This window comes from Lissotriton vulgaris, chromosome 9 (assembly GCF_964263255.1).
Source record: "Lissotriton vulgaris chromosome 9, aLisVul1.2, whole genome shotgun sequence".
Lineage (NCBI taxonomy): Eukaryota > Metazoa > Chordata > Amphibia > Caudata > Salamandridae > Lissotriton > Lissotriton vulgaris.
Genome location: NC_141697.1, coordinates 896,380,596 through 896,395,814, shown reverse-complemented (window position 1 = coordinate 896,395,814; position 15,219 = coordinate 896,380,596). Strand labels below are relative to the sequence as shown.

Genomic DNA, 15,219 nt, shown 5'->3' with positions numbered 1-15,219 from the left:
AGCCAATCAACCATGTACTTTTGTAAGGGTCAGGGCACATGCACTGTGTCTAGTAGTCAAAATGGCTTCACAAACGTTGAGGTGAAACTTGCAAAAAGCCTATTTCCTCACATTGGTCTGCTGACTTCCTGCATTCTCCTAAAAAGAAAACTACGCTTTTAGTCACAAAAGGCACACACCTACAAAGTAGCATCTAGCATTAAGGAAACTGCTTTGAGTGTAGATGTGTTCCTTGTGAAAGAGACAGAATACCTTTACTCACTGTGGAGCTAGCCGAAGGCAAACATGGGCTGACCAGTAGGCCTATGCTTTAGTGGGTGGACAAATGTGACTGACACAAGTACATACCAATTGATGAAAAGGACTGACTAACATCCCCAATAAGTATGTGATATATATATATATATATATATATATATATATATATATATATATATATATAGTGCAGTAAAATCAAAAGGTTTTGGCTCACAACAGACCTAAAACCTATTAGGAAATAAAGAAAAAAGAGAGTTTTCCCTTACATTATAATAACATCAAATAAATACTGGTCTTCAGTTGTCATAGCTTATATCTCCTTTTGCCTTTGTTCCTTCTCTGAGTCTGTGCTTACATTCTTTACTCACATCACTTGTCTTTTTTCATTTCAGAACTTATCTTTGCCCAGGGGTTAAAATCGGGACACTAATGTCTCCCCTCTATTTTGTTCAAGTCTCCCCTTGTCGATGTCACATCAACTATTGTCTTTGCTTTTGTCGTCTCACGTCAATATTCATGTCAATACTTATCTTTGAGCTTATCTGCTTCTTTTTGCGCTTATGTCTTCCATTGGTGTACCTGTGTTCTCCTGTTTTCCTTTCTTTTGTCGTTTCTTGTCTACCTTCTTATTTCCTGATGTCTTCATTAGTTCCTTCATTTGTCTATACTTTCTAATTACTGTTTTCTTTGCTAATATCTCTCATTACATATTCTCATTCTCTTGTTTCTTTCCTGGCAGTGTCTTGGACCTTAATGCATTTGAGCGGCAGAACAAGGCAGAAGGTCTTGGCATGGTGACAGAGGACGGCACAAGTAAGTAGAGAACCTAGCATGACTCCTGCCCAAAAACAAGCAGTCAGGGTGGGTGGATTGTTGCTCCGCCTAAAGGGCAAGAAAATTGATACCTCTCTCCATAAATAGGGATTAGTGAAATGGTTTTGTCTCATCGAAAGACGCTCTATAAGCAATACTAAAGACTTCAGATTATATAGGAGGGTTAAGTTACCCAACCCTCCACTTCCTGGAGATTCGAGTCAGACGTATCCCAAATATTTAGAAAACTTAATGATGGGTCCAATTTTGAAAGAAGAACTCTGTTACCAGCCTTTCTTGTGTTTGTGTTATTGTGCTTTCTGGTGGTGAGCTTTATTTCATTTCAAACATTATAATGACACTAGATGGCTAAAGAAACTGATTTCACGAGGAAATGATAATACAAATCTCATCCTCGCCCACAATAGCTGACACTGGTGGGCATTGTGTTACCCAGAATCCTTCTCTATTTCCTTCTGTTTCTGAGCTCCCCCACACAGTCTTTGTACAGGCCACAGTCGTATAGATTCCTAGATCCCAATTCAGATTTTGGGAGAAATACTTGGAGGGGATATGGGTATTTCCAATTTGCATCCATGGCGATACCATTTATTTTCAGGCATATCTGGCATGATGGTTCGCCTATCCCGAATCTCACTCTGCACCAGGTAGGAACTAAGGGATAACCTTTTTTATGGTATAAATACCAAAAGGCCAATAACATGTGGCCACCACGGGCCCGTCCATGGAAATTTCCAGCTTCAAATATTCATTGCTCCCATCACACCGGTAGTCTGTGGTTAGCTAAGGAATCTGGTGGGCCAGCTCCAAAGTTTAAAGCTGACTCTTCCTCCAAAGAGTTGCCAATATTTCCATTGTTTCCCAATGGAAGCCACTCCCACGATCCTCATCTTGCACTCAAAATACTAGGCCTTCACTTTTTATTCAACTAAATCCATTTTGTATTACTTACAGCCCCATCAATTGTATTAATAGTATTGTTGCTGTCTGGTTGTTTTGTAGTAAATTAATCCCCTTCCCCAAGGTTTCTAAAACAACCCTTAATGTGTTGTTTCTTTAATAGGGTTCTTTTGTTTCTCTCCGATTAATGAGTGCTAATAATACTCTCCTTTTTCCTTTGCTGTGTTTTGTGTGCTCACCTTCTCCCGATCTCCCCTGCCTTCTCTTCTTCCCTTCCCTCACTGGCTCCCAGTCATCAACCGACAACAGGGTAAAGATTCCATCCAATGAATGTGTGCAAATGTCTGAACTGCTTTGTGTTTCTAACCTGGTGGGGCTTTGGGGCTGGTCAGGACGGGGGCATATCCCATCCTCTTCCCTCCTCCTGGTCATCATTTGAAGTAATGGGGAGGGTGTATTTGCAAGTTTGGAGGCATGCAGATTTGCATCTTGGCATGAGGTAGAGACGAGGATGGCATTGCGGGATATGTTGTGATCACCTATGTAATGAGGAGATAGACACTGCTTTGGCTGCTCTGATTCCTATAGAACTTGTCTGGCTCTTTCATAATGGGGATATTGACCTAAGAAGAGGAGGGCAATGCTCTTCAAATAGGGAAGCATTCCTCTTATGCAGGGGCATTCCAGTTGAAGAAATAGCCACTCACGAGCATGTTGAACTGTGCAGTGGTGCATCTATTGAAAGTATGAAGAGGCTGGAGTTTTATGACAAGATCATGATAAATTCTTCCTCCATTCTTCCTCCATTGAAGACTGGACATATGTAACCAAATCTCTGGCTCTGTGTTCAGGAGAACAATTATACTTTTGATATTTTCCACTTGCTGTAAGTAAGTAAAGTAAGAACTTAAAAAGCGCACAAATGCCAAGGCATCTTGGCGCTGATAGGGCAAGAAGGTATGGAAGGTCAGGAGGGTCTGGTCATTAATTGCGAGGGAAGAGCCAGGTTTTAATCAGTCTCCTGAACTGAGAACTAGAAGAAAGTAGCCTGATGTTTAAAGGGAGTTCATTCCAGAGCCTCAATGCCAGAGGAGAGGCTCCCCACCTGGTTCTTCCAACTCTGGGCACAGAGAGCAAAGCTTTGTTAGCCGATCTTAACGCCCAGCAAGGTGCATGCCATTGGAAACGTTTTTGAAAGTCGTTAGTTACCCCTCCGTGCATGGCTTTATGGATAAGGCAAAGAGCCTTGAACTTGATTCGCTGCTCAACTGGGAGCCAGTGTAAGTTTCTGATGGCATCCGAGATGTGACCGAATTTTGGAATGTTGAGAAGGGTGCGCCCAGCCACTTTCTGCAGGGACTGAGGTTTGGACAACTGACTTTTGTTTACGCCCAAATACAGAGCATTACAGTAATCCAGGCGAGAGAGAATGAGGGCTACCACTACAGTTTTCCTCAGCTCCATAGGTAGGAAAGGCAACATTTTTCAAAGTTATTTTAGAAGGAGGTAACAGGCAGAGGTCAGTTGATTTATTTGTCCTGAGAAGTTAAGTTGGACATCATACATAATTCCTAGGTTCCTAACTTTGCTGGCAGGAACTGGGCAGGCACCTGCCTCTACGGGCCACCATAACTAGGTCCAGATTGAAGGTCCATTGCCAAATTCCATGACCTCTGTATCTTACTGTTGTTTAGTTTAAGATATTTTTGTGCATCTAGGTCATGATATGACCAAGACATCTATGGAATCTGTCTGCAATTGGATCTGTTATTGATGAGATGGCTATGATGATTTGGGTATCATCTGTATATGATACAAGTGAGAAGCTACTGCTATCTGTTATTTCATAGAATATAAATATGAAATATATTCCCACCTAGTAGTAATCCACCATAAATTCTACCAGTGTTGCATTTAGTTCTACTTGTACTACTACTAATAACTCTTATAGTGTGACGAATGGTACATCTTGTACTGCTACTTCTTGTAACACCTTGTGTTTCTGATGGATACTTCCAACCACAGATTCCTCGCTTTAAAATACTTCCCAGATGCTAGACTGGGTATAGAAAATGAAATCCAGCAAACCTCCCGCCTGCTGCTAAGTGGCGCCATGCAGCTCCAGAAGTAATGGAGCAGAACCGCATAGAAGCATCACCGCTGTGTGCTGATGTCAGTTCCTTTCTGTACCTTCTGATGCTGATCAAGTGCTTTGTGCCTTGCGACAACTGTTGAAACAGAAATCCAGTGTACTAGGGAACAATTTACTTTTCTAAGACCACAGGTTTCAAACCGTGCTACAGCCGTAGAAAACAAATATCAGTCACAGACCAGCATTGGACGTGTCTCTGGTGCTTGAACTTATGACATGATTAGAAAATGTCGGACAAGTGTGCCCTCATGCACCCAAAGGTGTTCTGGGACCAAGGAACAAAACTGTATATAGCAATACATAAGAAAATGTTGCGAGGTTTGTATAAGACCCTCTCCCATTCCATGTCGAGGGCACGAAATTTCTCTTGCTACCAAGGTTGCTCCAGCGATAGGTCAGCTTCGCGGTCAAAAGCAAGCACAAGCTAAATGGAATTCAACCCCATCCCACTCGGTATCCAAAGAGAAGGTGCCAGAGGATCACAATGTTTATCAGTCCCCTTACAGATCTCCTGGTGTGGAGCAGATTCCACTGTTGATCCTGGTGCACCTTGAATTATCTGGGCTATCAGCAATGCTGCAGCAAATTGGCAACTTTAAAGAGGGCATGCTGCAAATATTTCACATTCTTCAGGCTCCTTTTGGCACATATTTGGCTCCAAGAATCTGCAGGGGCCCCCAGTCAGGTTACCATTGGTGGATCTGCCGTCGTCAATTTCTGACTCCCTTGGACCTACTGCAGGCTCCTTACTGGATCCAGTACTGATGTTCACCCCAGCTCCCTTATTGATTTTGGTCCCTCCCTTGTTGATGCTGGTACCAATACCACAGGCACCAAAAGAGGATCCAGTGCTGGTTCCAATATCATACCCTGAATTGACTTAAGCCCAGTTTCAACTGATGTTGTGCTACGACATTACTAAAGCGCAACCAGTCACCATACTGCCTGACTCTTATACTTTCCCTGTCCTAGTCCGGACGTGCCATCAGAGGCTCCATTATCTTTTTTTGTTTAGATTCTGACTAAAGCTTATTACCATTCAGAGATGATGATTATGATGGGTATGATTTACTCCCTCATTATGATGATTACAATGTTTACTTAGACTTACAAGAAGTTAGTGGGCTTGATACTTCCCCTGGCACTGGGTTGAACTCTCAATTTGGACCTCCAACAGAAGAGAGCGCCTCATTTGCAGTGGTAATTCGATGATTGGCTGAGGTCTAGATCTGAAACTGCTTTCTATTAAAATTAAGACAGATGTTCTTATGGGAATCGTACAGCCTTGGCCAGCCACTTCTTAGACCATGCTCCCTTTCATTGAGACATTCACTGACACATTAATGGTTACCTGCTCAAAACCTTGTTCTTGCCACCTGTGAATAGGCAGTTGGTCAGTTGTTACAAACTAGTGTCTGGTGACACTGATTTTCTCATTAAAAATCCTACTTCAGAGAGTCTGGTTGTTCAACTAGCAGGGTGAACCCTAATTAATTCCCCAGAACTCCTCCGGATAGTGAGTCTAAGAGGATTGAGGTGTTTGGAAAACAAATATTCTCTTCTGCTAGCCTAGCAGTGAGGTTGGTCAATGCAGCCTGCTAGTTGGGTCGATATACGCACTCTCTCTGGGATATGGCCAATGATTGAGATCTTGCTCGCAGTCCTCGAAGACCTTAGGGCCTAACTGACTCAAACCATTCTGGCTGGTCAAGATACTGGCAAATACGTGATTTGTGCTGGCCTTGATACTACTGATTGTCTGGGAAGGGCGGTTGGAACCATTGTGGTGCTCTGCTACCAGGCATGGATGAACTCCACATGATTATTTGGACATGTACAGTCCTCTGTCATTGATATGACTTTCGATATCTCATGCCAGTTCGGTGGAAAATCCCATTCAGCCTTGGAATTTTTCAAAGAAAGTAGAGTCCCTGGGTCTTCTGACGCCTATCAAACAGTTTCCTTACTAGTTTATGATATTCCAAGGCCGGGTGGCTCTGTGCAGAGTGGTTAGGCTGGCTGGGTGCACAAAGTTTCTCCTTGCTGTTAGGGACAAACAGCTGGCAGGGGCAAAATCAGGACAGCTGGGCCACTCACAAAGTGGGTCTCAGTGATACTGACGTCCCTCAACGATGCTCAGTCTTGGTGTAGTGAGAATCCGTATTGGACTCTCACTGTTGGTGTTTGGTACAGGGTGTCAAGTACCTTGTAGGATGGTGATGCACAGCTCCGGTTGGTCCTGGTGTCTTCACACACTGTCGGTAGACAGATCTGACCTTCCAGAGCACACGTACCTTTTCCTCTTCGTCAGTGTCATGGGTCAGGTAGGAAGACGGTGAACCGGACACTGCTTTTTGGTGCCTGTGGGTTGCAGGGGAGTAGCTCTTCTACTCCAAGTGAGACTGTAGGTGATTTTCGAAGTGCTGGCAGGCTATCCAAGGCTTTGGTACCTCTCCAGCTTGCAGGACGAGTCACTCTGTTGTGATTGTTGAGAGCGGTTGCAAGCATGCAGGGCTTCACACATAACCCTGACCCTAGAATGCTAATCCCACCCATATCAAGATAGGGAAAATCTAAAAAATGGGGTCCACATCAGCTGGTCCACCATAGGGGTGGTGCTGGCTGAAGGTGAGCGCACCTTCTAATCTTACTAATTTTCCTGCATGGCCTGCCGCCAAAAAGTGGGGTCAGGACAGGGGGGTGGCATTTCTGCTATCTGGAGATTCCTGGGTCACATAACAAAGTTGGCAGGGCCTTTGAAGCTTCCGGCCCTAGGAAAGGCTCATCCTGCAGGGAGGAGGTGTAAACACCGTTGCCCAGAGCATGCTGTGTTCCTAACCTCTTAGCACGAAGGCTCTCACCTCACGGGTCAGAAAATTGTCTAGCATGGCTGGCTGGGACCAGTCAGTGAAGGTGACTGGCTTTGCCGGGACCAGTCTGTAAGCACCCTTGTAGTCTGTAGGTTTTCAGGTTGCACCTCTAAGATGCCTTCCGGGTGCATTTCTAAATAAATCCAACACTAGTATCAGTGTGGGTTTGTTAAGACGAGACATTTGGTACCAAACATCTGGGGTTACAGTGGGCCATCATGTAACTGGGGAACTTGTATTCACGAGTGTCCAGCCCATGCACTCTGTATGGCTTCAGTCTGCACTTTTGGTATCCAATGGTGAACTTAGATATCACAGGGACACATCCACTAATGCACATATGCCCATACATGGGTATTGTGCACCCTACCTTAGGGCTATTAGGCCTGCTGTAGGGGTGACTTACCTATCCCACATGCAGTGCTGGATAGGCATGGCACACATGGATGTTTTTTTAAATTTTTCTTTGAACCAAGACATGCAGGCTGCGATGGCAGTTTGCATGATCTTAGTGAGGGGTCCTTTAGGGTTGCACAATTTGTGCTGCAGGCCTTAGGAACCCTCTTCAGTTCTAATGCCCTAGGTACCAGTGGTACCACTTACTGGGGATTTACATGGAGCCTAATGTAGTGCAAATTGTGAAACAATGGCACAATTTAGGGAAAGAACACTGGTACTAGGGACCTGGTTAAAATGAACCCAGTACACTATCAGTCGAAGGTTTATCAGACACCAGGCAAAAAGTGGGGGTAACCATGTCAAAAATGGGCACTTTTCTACAGGACTCCTGTGCTCCTTCCCACCTCTGCCTCTCCGGCCCTGAATTCTGAAAAAGATCAGGAATGGCCGGGCTCAAGTCCTTCTAGTGGCTCTAGATTGGGCCAAGAGAGGGTGGTACCCAGAGCACCTGGGCATGCTCTCCTATCCTATGATGAAACTTGCAATTCAAGAGGACCTCCTTCCTCAGCCACAGGGCAGGGTCTTCCCACTGAATCTATGCAATCTACACCTCCAAGCATGGAGATAGAGCTTCTGCAGTGGACTGCATTTGATCTCCGTCTAGAAGTGGTGGCTTGGTATGACAACTGCAAGATTGATCCTTTACAATCCACACTATCAGATGTTTTTGTCATTGGTCCACCAAGACTTTGCGTTTGGCAATATTAAAGGTTATTTGCCAGCCCATTTGGCCTTTTTGCATTTGCTAGACCACCAATCCTTGTTTAAATCACCTGTTGTGATGAGGTTTATAACTGCTTTGATGCACATATTCCCCCTAAACCATTTGTGATGCCTCTGTGGGACCTTAATTTGGTCCTAACGTTTTTTATGTGCACAGCCTTCGAGCTGATGTGTGGCTGCTTACGGCATCTCTTCACTTTGAAAACTACATTTCTTATTGTGATTACTTAGGCTTGTCATGTGAGCTTCAGACACTGCTTGTGCATCCGCCTACACCACCTTTTTTTCAGACCAAGAGGTGTTGAGGACTCAAGTAGCCTTGCCTAAAGTTGTGAATCCTTTCCATGCTGGACAGTGTATCACACTGCCGACTCTCTGCCCCTCGTTGCCCTTCAAAGAGTAAGATAGCCTTTATCGGCAGGACCCCAAAAGGGGTTTAAGCTTTTATACTTAATGTACCAGGGAACACTGAATGGATGATCAGCTTTTTCTAAGGTTCCCCAGGGAAAGAAAGGAAGACTGTGCAGAAGAGCACCCTCTTTTTCATAAATTTCTGCCACATACTGGCAAAGACTCAGCCACCGGTTGTTTTGAGGAGTCATTCCACTACTCCTGAACTGACCCATAGAGTCCCTGTCTTAGACATCTGTCAGACTGCGACGTGGGTGTTAGTGCATTTGTTCACGAAGCACAACTTCTTTGACAGCTGGGTCTGGTGGAAAGGACAATTTGGCTGCTCGGTTCAGCAGGACTTATCTAAGAGAGACTTCTAGCCTCAGATTCTTCACCTTAGATATATTCCCAGGCGTCACTGGATCTGGAATTTTTTCATTTGCAGCCCCCTACGTGCCAGGTGGTGGCGTTGTTTGGCTTCACGTGTCATCGCTCCGGAAGTGGCGTGCACAGTGCTTATATAGACTCCACACTAGTGCGCTAATGTAATTTCTTTTCTTTCTGCACCAGTCAGCGCAGATACAACAAGAGCGACCCTCAGTATTTTTTTAACTTTTTGCCAAAGTTTTTTTAAGACTTGTCTCCTTGTGTTGCATGGATATCCTTGAGGAAGGCTGGATTCAAGCCTTGCAATGCCTGTCACCGACAAATGTCGGTGAAGGGCCCGCAGCTTGTCTGTCTCTGGTGCCTCGAGCACGACCAGAAAGACAAGTCCTGTGTCCGTTGTCATGCCATGCACCCCAAGGCCTTGAGGGAGAAATCCCTCAAACTCCTTGCCTCACGGTGTGCAATGTACCGGCGTTCTGGAGCCTTGTCGAAAGAAAGGTCCCAGAATCATTCACAGAGCCACCAATCTTCGTCCAACCTTCTTCGCAGTTGAAGTCGTCCCATTCTGATAAATCCCAAAAGACAAAGAAGGGCAAGAAGTCAGAGAGGACTTCGACTTCGCTCTGTCTGTCGAAATCATCCGACGAGATGATGGAACATCGACACTCGAGGCCTGTCTCCAGGGTTCAGCCTGCATGTGGGCTGTCTCTATGCCTCCACCAATTTCCGGGAGTCGGAGTGAATCCTGCCCAACTTTGTAAATTTTATAAGGCCATGCACCTCAAATTTAGGTGGCCCATCCCTGCTGGAGCACCTTTGTGCCCCAAGGGTACGGAAGGTTGCCCTGCTGGACATACGCTGGCAGGTTCACCCTCAGTGCCTATTGGGCCTCTTGAAAGTATTCTAAGGTGAAGAATCTGCTCTTAAAAAGAGTATCCACCAGAAAGACACGCACCAAAGGCAGGCAATAAGCTAGTTAATTACTGCTAAAAGTACTAGTGTTACTGTTGCTGCAACCTCTGCCCTAGGTCCTCCAGTGCATAGTGCACAAAGTACCTCTGCTAACACTAGCACTACTAATGAAACTGATGCTGTAATTCCTTCTGCAGTTATTATTAATATTGGCATTCATAAAATATTATTACTAATGATACTGCTACAAGTACTTATTTTGCTAGAGGTAGTGCAGAAACTATTACTAGTAACACTTCTACATGTACTACTACTAGTAGCGCTGCATCTAAAATGTAACAACAACTGATAACATTAAAGTTGTTACTGGTGTCTCAGCTGCCTAGTCCAACATTAATTTTAGTACTTTTAATCATAGTAGAACTGCTATCAGTAAACTTGCAAGCAATCCTTCAAGAGTCGAACACCTACTTAAACCAGAGGCTTTCTATTGTTGTTTTTTATTTTTTTATTTTATTGGTTCACGACAAAATACATTGGTCAAATAGTTCATAAAAACTTATATCGTAAAATACACTATAATAATGAATAAGGAGCTTAACAAAAAGTCAAAAAGTATAGCCTTGAGCCAAGAGGAACACAATAAATTTAGACATACATTTGTTTCAAGCTTCGTAAAAATCTGAAAAGGTCCCCCAAATTTTCCATCCCATTTTTTTCCTCCGCCTTGAGGCAGAGAGCGAGAAAAGACTCCATTCTAATTTGTAAAGTTTATACAATCGTGATTGCCACTGTTGAAAAAGTGGTGGTTTTTCTTGAAGCCACTCTGTGGCGATACATAGCCGTGCTACCGTCATAGTAAAAAAAATGAAATAACGAAAGCGATAAAGTTCATTAATCCGATTGTCATTAGGAATCTTCCCCAGCATCAACATAGAGGGAGTAATCGTTAGACTAACATTAAGCACTGAAGACAAAAAATGTTCAATATCTTGTATAAATCTTCCTAATGCAGGGCAAGAGAAAAAAATGTGTAAACTATCTGCATTATCGGCTTTACAACGAAAACATTTACCATCAAAGCCTCTTCTCCATTTTAACATTCGTGCTGGTGTATAATATAAATCAAATAAAGTTTTGAAAAATTGAGCTTTTAAATTAGCTGACATCAAAGCCTCTTTAGAAAGCAAAATCAAATTTTCCACAACAATCTCATTATCTCCCAATAAATCCCCCCACTTTGCCCTTATTTTCTCCAAATCATCAGATTTCTCCTCCATAAGCATTCGATAAAAAATTCCAATCTTCACTTGTCGTGCGATCCCCTCTACTACTTGATGCTTTTTTAGACATAATTTATGTCTTATAAGGTAATCCCTTATTTGTAAGAATTAAAAAAAATAGCTTCTAGATAAACCAAACTCTTCGCTCATTTCAATAAATGATTTACATTTACCTTCGCTCGAAAAAAAATCCCCCAAACAAGTCACCCCCTTTTTTGCCAATTCCTGGCTGTCCCGTCTGAAAATATCATAGGTAATAATCTAGATGAGAAATAGGGAGTATAATACGACAATTTTCTTATATCAATAGTACGAGCCAGCCATTTCCAAGTTTTATACGCACTAATGAGGACCTTAAATCGAGTCCTTTTGTAGTAATTACCATCAATTTCATTGAAAAAAAATTGTCTTGCGTGTGTTCCTATCAGAATCTCAAATATAGAAAGATGATTATGTGCATCCTCCAAAGATCCTCTTATTGTCAAAACTATCATTTTTAACAAAAAACATACTATATAGTATAAAAAAAATCAGGTACCCCTAGCCCTCCCCTTTCAGTGGATAAAGTCAAATACTTCATCGCCCGCCTAGGTTTCCCAGGACTCCAAATAAATTTACCACAAAGTGATTGTAGAGCCTGCAACTTAGGTTTTGGGAATTCCAAAGGAATAGAACGAAATAAATAAAGGATTTTAGGGAGGACATTCATTTTTATAATATTGGTCCTTCCTATAATGGTCAAATATAACCGGTCCCATCTCTCCAAAGAGGCCTTAGTTTTCTGATAAAAATTGCTCCAATTTACATTAACCAATTCAACCATATTTGTTTTAATCCGTATCCCTAAATACATAACCTCTCCGACCACCCTCTCATCATCCCATGTTGTGGCTTCTGAACAAAGAATCTGAGTTTTGGATACATTGAGTTTGTACCCCGTTATCATTCCAAATTCTTTAGCCAGCCTTTCGATCTCCAGACTAGCTGTTTCTGGTGTGTCTGTTACTACTGCAATATCATCCGCATATGCGAATACTGAGAAGGAAAAATCAGAAACACAAAAGGGAGGAATTAAAGGGTTCCGACTTAGTTGTTCGATAAACGGGTTAATATATAATGAACTCAATAATCAAAACAACATAACATATAACATATAACATATGTTATATGTTATGTTGTTTTGATTATTGTGGCCAGAGGGAATTGCTTTCTTGACAAAGTCAATAGTTGGTACCCCATCCCTTTGGTTGAGGGTCCCTCTCTCTTTTATTAGAGTAATATATAATGAAAACAATAAAGGGGAGCAGGGGCAGCCTTGACGAGTCCCTCTGGTGATGTTAACCGGTTCAGAGAGTCCTCCCAAGGCAGATATTTTTGCAATAGGTTTAACATAGAGTGTTTTTATAGCTTTAATATATTTCTGTCCAAAACCCATTTTATCCATTAAAGTCCAAAGATACTCCCAAGACACTCGGTCAAACGCTTTTTCTGCGTCTAGCAGAAAAAGCGCCAATTTCTGTTTATTTACAGCTGCCAGATCAAACAGCGTAATGACTTTATTAATATGATCAACAGTGCTTCTTTTAGGGATGAACCCATGCTGATATCTTGAGACTAGGGATGCCACTACTCCGGATAACCGATTGGCTAAAATCTTTGAATATATCTTGTTATCCACGTTTAATAAAGATATGGGTCTATAAGATCCTACATTATCAGGTGGCTTATCTTTTTTACAAAACACAACTACAGTTGCTTCAGACCATGTAGGGGGAGGATTACCCTCTTGTGCAGCCAGGATTACCCGGTACATCTCATCCTTTAGAATATAAAAAAACCGTTTATAAACTTCGGCTGGCAGTCTATCTGGTCCAGCGGCTTTGCCTACTGCGAGGCTTTTCACTGCAGTCTCCACTTCTACCATAGTTATTGGTAGATCTAATTCTTCCGCCAATTGGGAATCTAAAATCTTCAAGTCTACCAGCATTCTATCATACCATTGGACATTTGAATCCAAGCTATCATCCCTAGCATAAAGATTTGCATAGAAACTTTTGAATATTCCTAAAATCCGTTCTGGAACTGAATGTGAATCGCCTTGGGAGTCTTTCATTGAACTAATATTCTGAGCTGTCTGCTTCATTCGTAACCTTATTGCCAAGGTCCTGCCTATTCTCTCACCAAATTCATAACTCATCATTTTGGAAGATAAAAATTTACTGGCAATTTCCTTATCCCAAAAACCCAAAATATTAGTCCTAGCCTTAGTAACCTCGTTTTCTACCTCAAAGAGCCCTGTTTTACCTTGTGCGACTTCTCTAGTTAGGAGGGTCTCTGCTTTAACCAAAAGTTCATATAGATTATCAAGTTCTTTTTTTAACTATTTTCGTTGCCAAATTGCAAAGCTAACGCATTCCCCCCTAAACCCTGCTTTAAACGTGTCCCATACTACGGAGATATTAGCTGTGCCTCGATTTTCATTGAAAAAAATTTGAATCCAGTTTTGCATATGTGTGATGAATTCTGCCTTTAAACCTAACTTCCGATCATATGAAAAGTTGGATTGTATTTTCCTTTTGCCTAAACAATGTATATCTATCACTATAGGGGAATGATCTGAAGATATCCTGGGATATATTCTGATATTGGTTCCTTCTAACAAATTTTGAGGTATAAAAAAATAATCTAATCTCACTAATTTTTTATGAGGATGAGAATAAAAAGTAAATCCACTATCCCTCTCTCTCAGCATACCCCAAGTATGAACCAACCCTTGATCTTGTAATAGGTTCACAAGTGCTCTAAACACCCTCGGTTTACGGCCTTTATATAATACCTGCGGATCCCCTAAGGCACTGTTGGTCAAGTTTATATTCATATCGCCACAGATCACTATCGGCTGTTGGAAGCTGGCTAACTCCAAATTAATCTCAACTAGCGGTTCGGGGTCATCCAGATTAGCCCCATAGACCGTAACCAATGTAACTTGTCTATTCCCAGTTTTAATTTCTACAATAGCCCACCGGCCTTTTTTATCTTCCACCTTACGACCAACAGTTATCGAGCTATCTTTAATTAAAATGGCCACACCACGTATCATACTAGATTGTTTAGAAGCGGATACCAACATAAATCCTAAATCTTTTAAGACCTCCCTTTTGGACCATGGGATATGCGTTTCTTGTATGCAAACAACATCAGGTTGTATATATTTTAACTCCGCCGCAACTTTGTGTCTTTTTATTAAATTATTTAGACCAGATACATTCAAGGAACATATTCTTAAACTTCTCCCCGCCATTTTAACTCATAATCATAATCCCCAATTTAGCCATTTTTAACTCATAAACATAACGTCCAGTGTTCATCCTTCTATAATAAAAAATGTGCTTTTCAGTTATAACGCCCTTTTTTCTTTTTATCGTGTCTTTCCCCTGTATTTTTTCCATGTATTTGTCGTGATCCGTTTTTTTCCCTCTTTTTTCCACCCCCCCGTGACCCCTTGCCACCCGAAAGTCCACTCCCCCCTCTCACCCACCCTTCCCCCACCTGCCCTCTACCCTTCATAGATGCTTTAGGACTTATGGTCCTGTGATGAGAGTTTGCCGCACCCCCCCATCGCCCCCCAACAGAGTTTCTTAACATCATCCATAACAAACATAAAAGATCCTTCACTTTAGGTGAGAAATTCTTAACTTAATACATCTGCTTAAGCTTTTGATCCATCCAACCAGATTTATAGTGACAGCAAAAATTCTTTAGCAGCAGTTTCCGTCATAAAAAATCTGGTGCGCTCCTTGTGAATAACTTTAAGTTTTGCAGGAAACATTAAATATGCCTGCGCACCTTTCCCTTGAAATTGCGTAATGAGCTGTCTAAACTGCCATCTTAACTCTACAGACTGTTTACACAAATCTGGTCTAACAAAAAATTCACAGCCAAGTCCCTTACATTTCTTATCAGGACGAGCCTTCAAGAATAACTCCTCCTGTGCTTGGAAGCTATTGAAGGCCACTAATATAGCTCGTGGCTTTTGATCTCTGGTATT

General features: G+C 42.3%; 1 protein-coding gene across 11 annotated transcripts in view; it reads left to right on the top strand.

Annotated features, from left to right (window-relative positions):
- Positions 1-15,219, top strand: part of RYR1 (ryanodine receptor 1) — a 1,215,008-nt gene that overhangs the window by 954,731 nt on the left and 245,058 nt on the right. For 8 of the 11 annotated variants that reach the window (XM_086938669.1, XM_086938668.1, XM_086938662.1 and 5 more), the window contains 2 exons: positions 998-1,071; positions 2,285-2,302. In XM_086938669.1, the coding sequence (XP_086794795.1) occupies positions 998-1,071; positions 2,285-2,302 (92 nt within the window). The remainder of the gene's footprint in view (positions 1-997; positions 1,072-2,284; positions 2,303-15,219) is intronic. The other 3 variants (XM_086938670.1, XM_086938667.1, XM_086938663.1) reach the window with 1 other exon arrangement.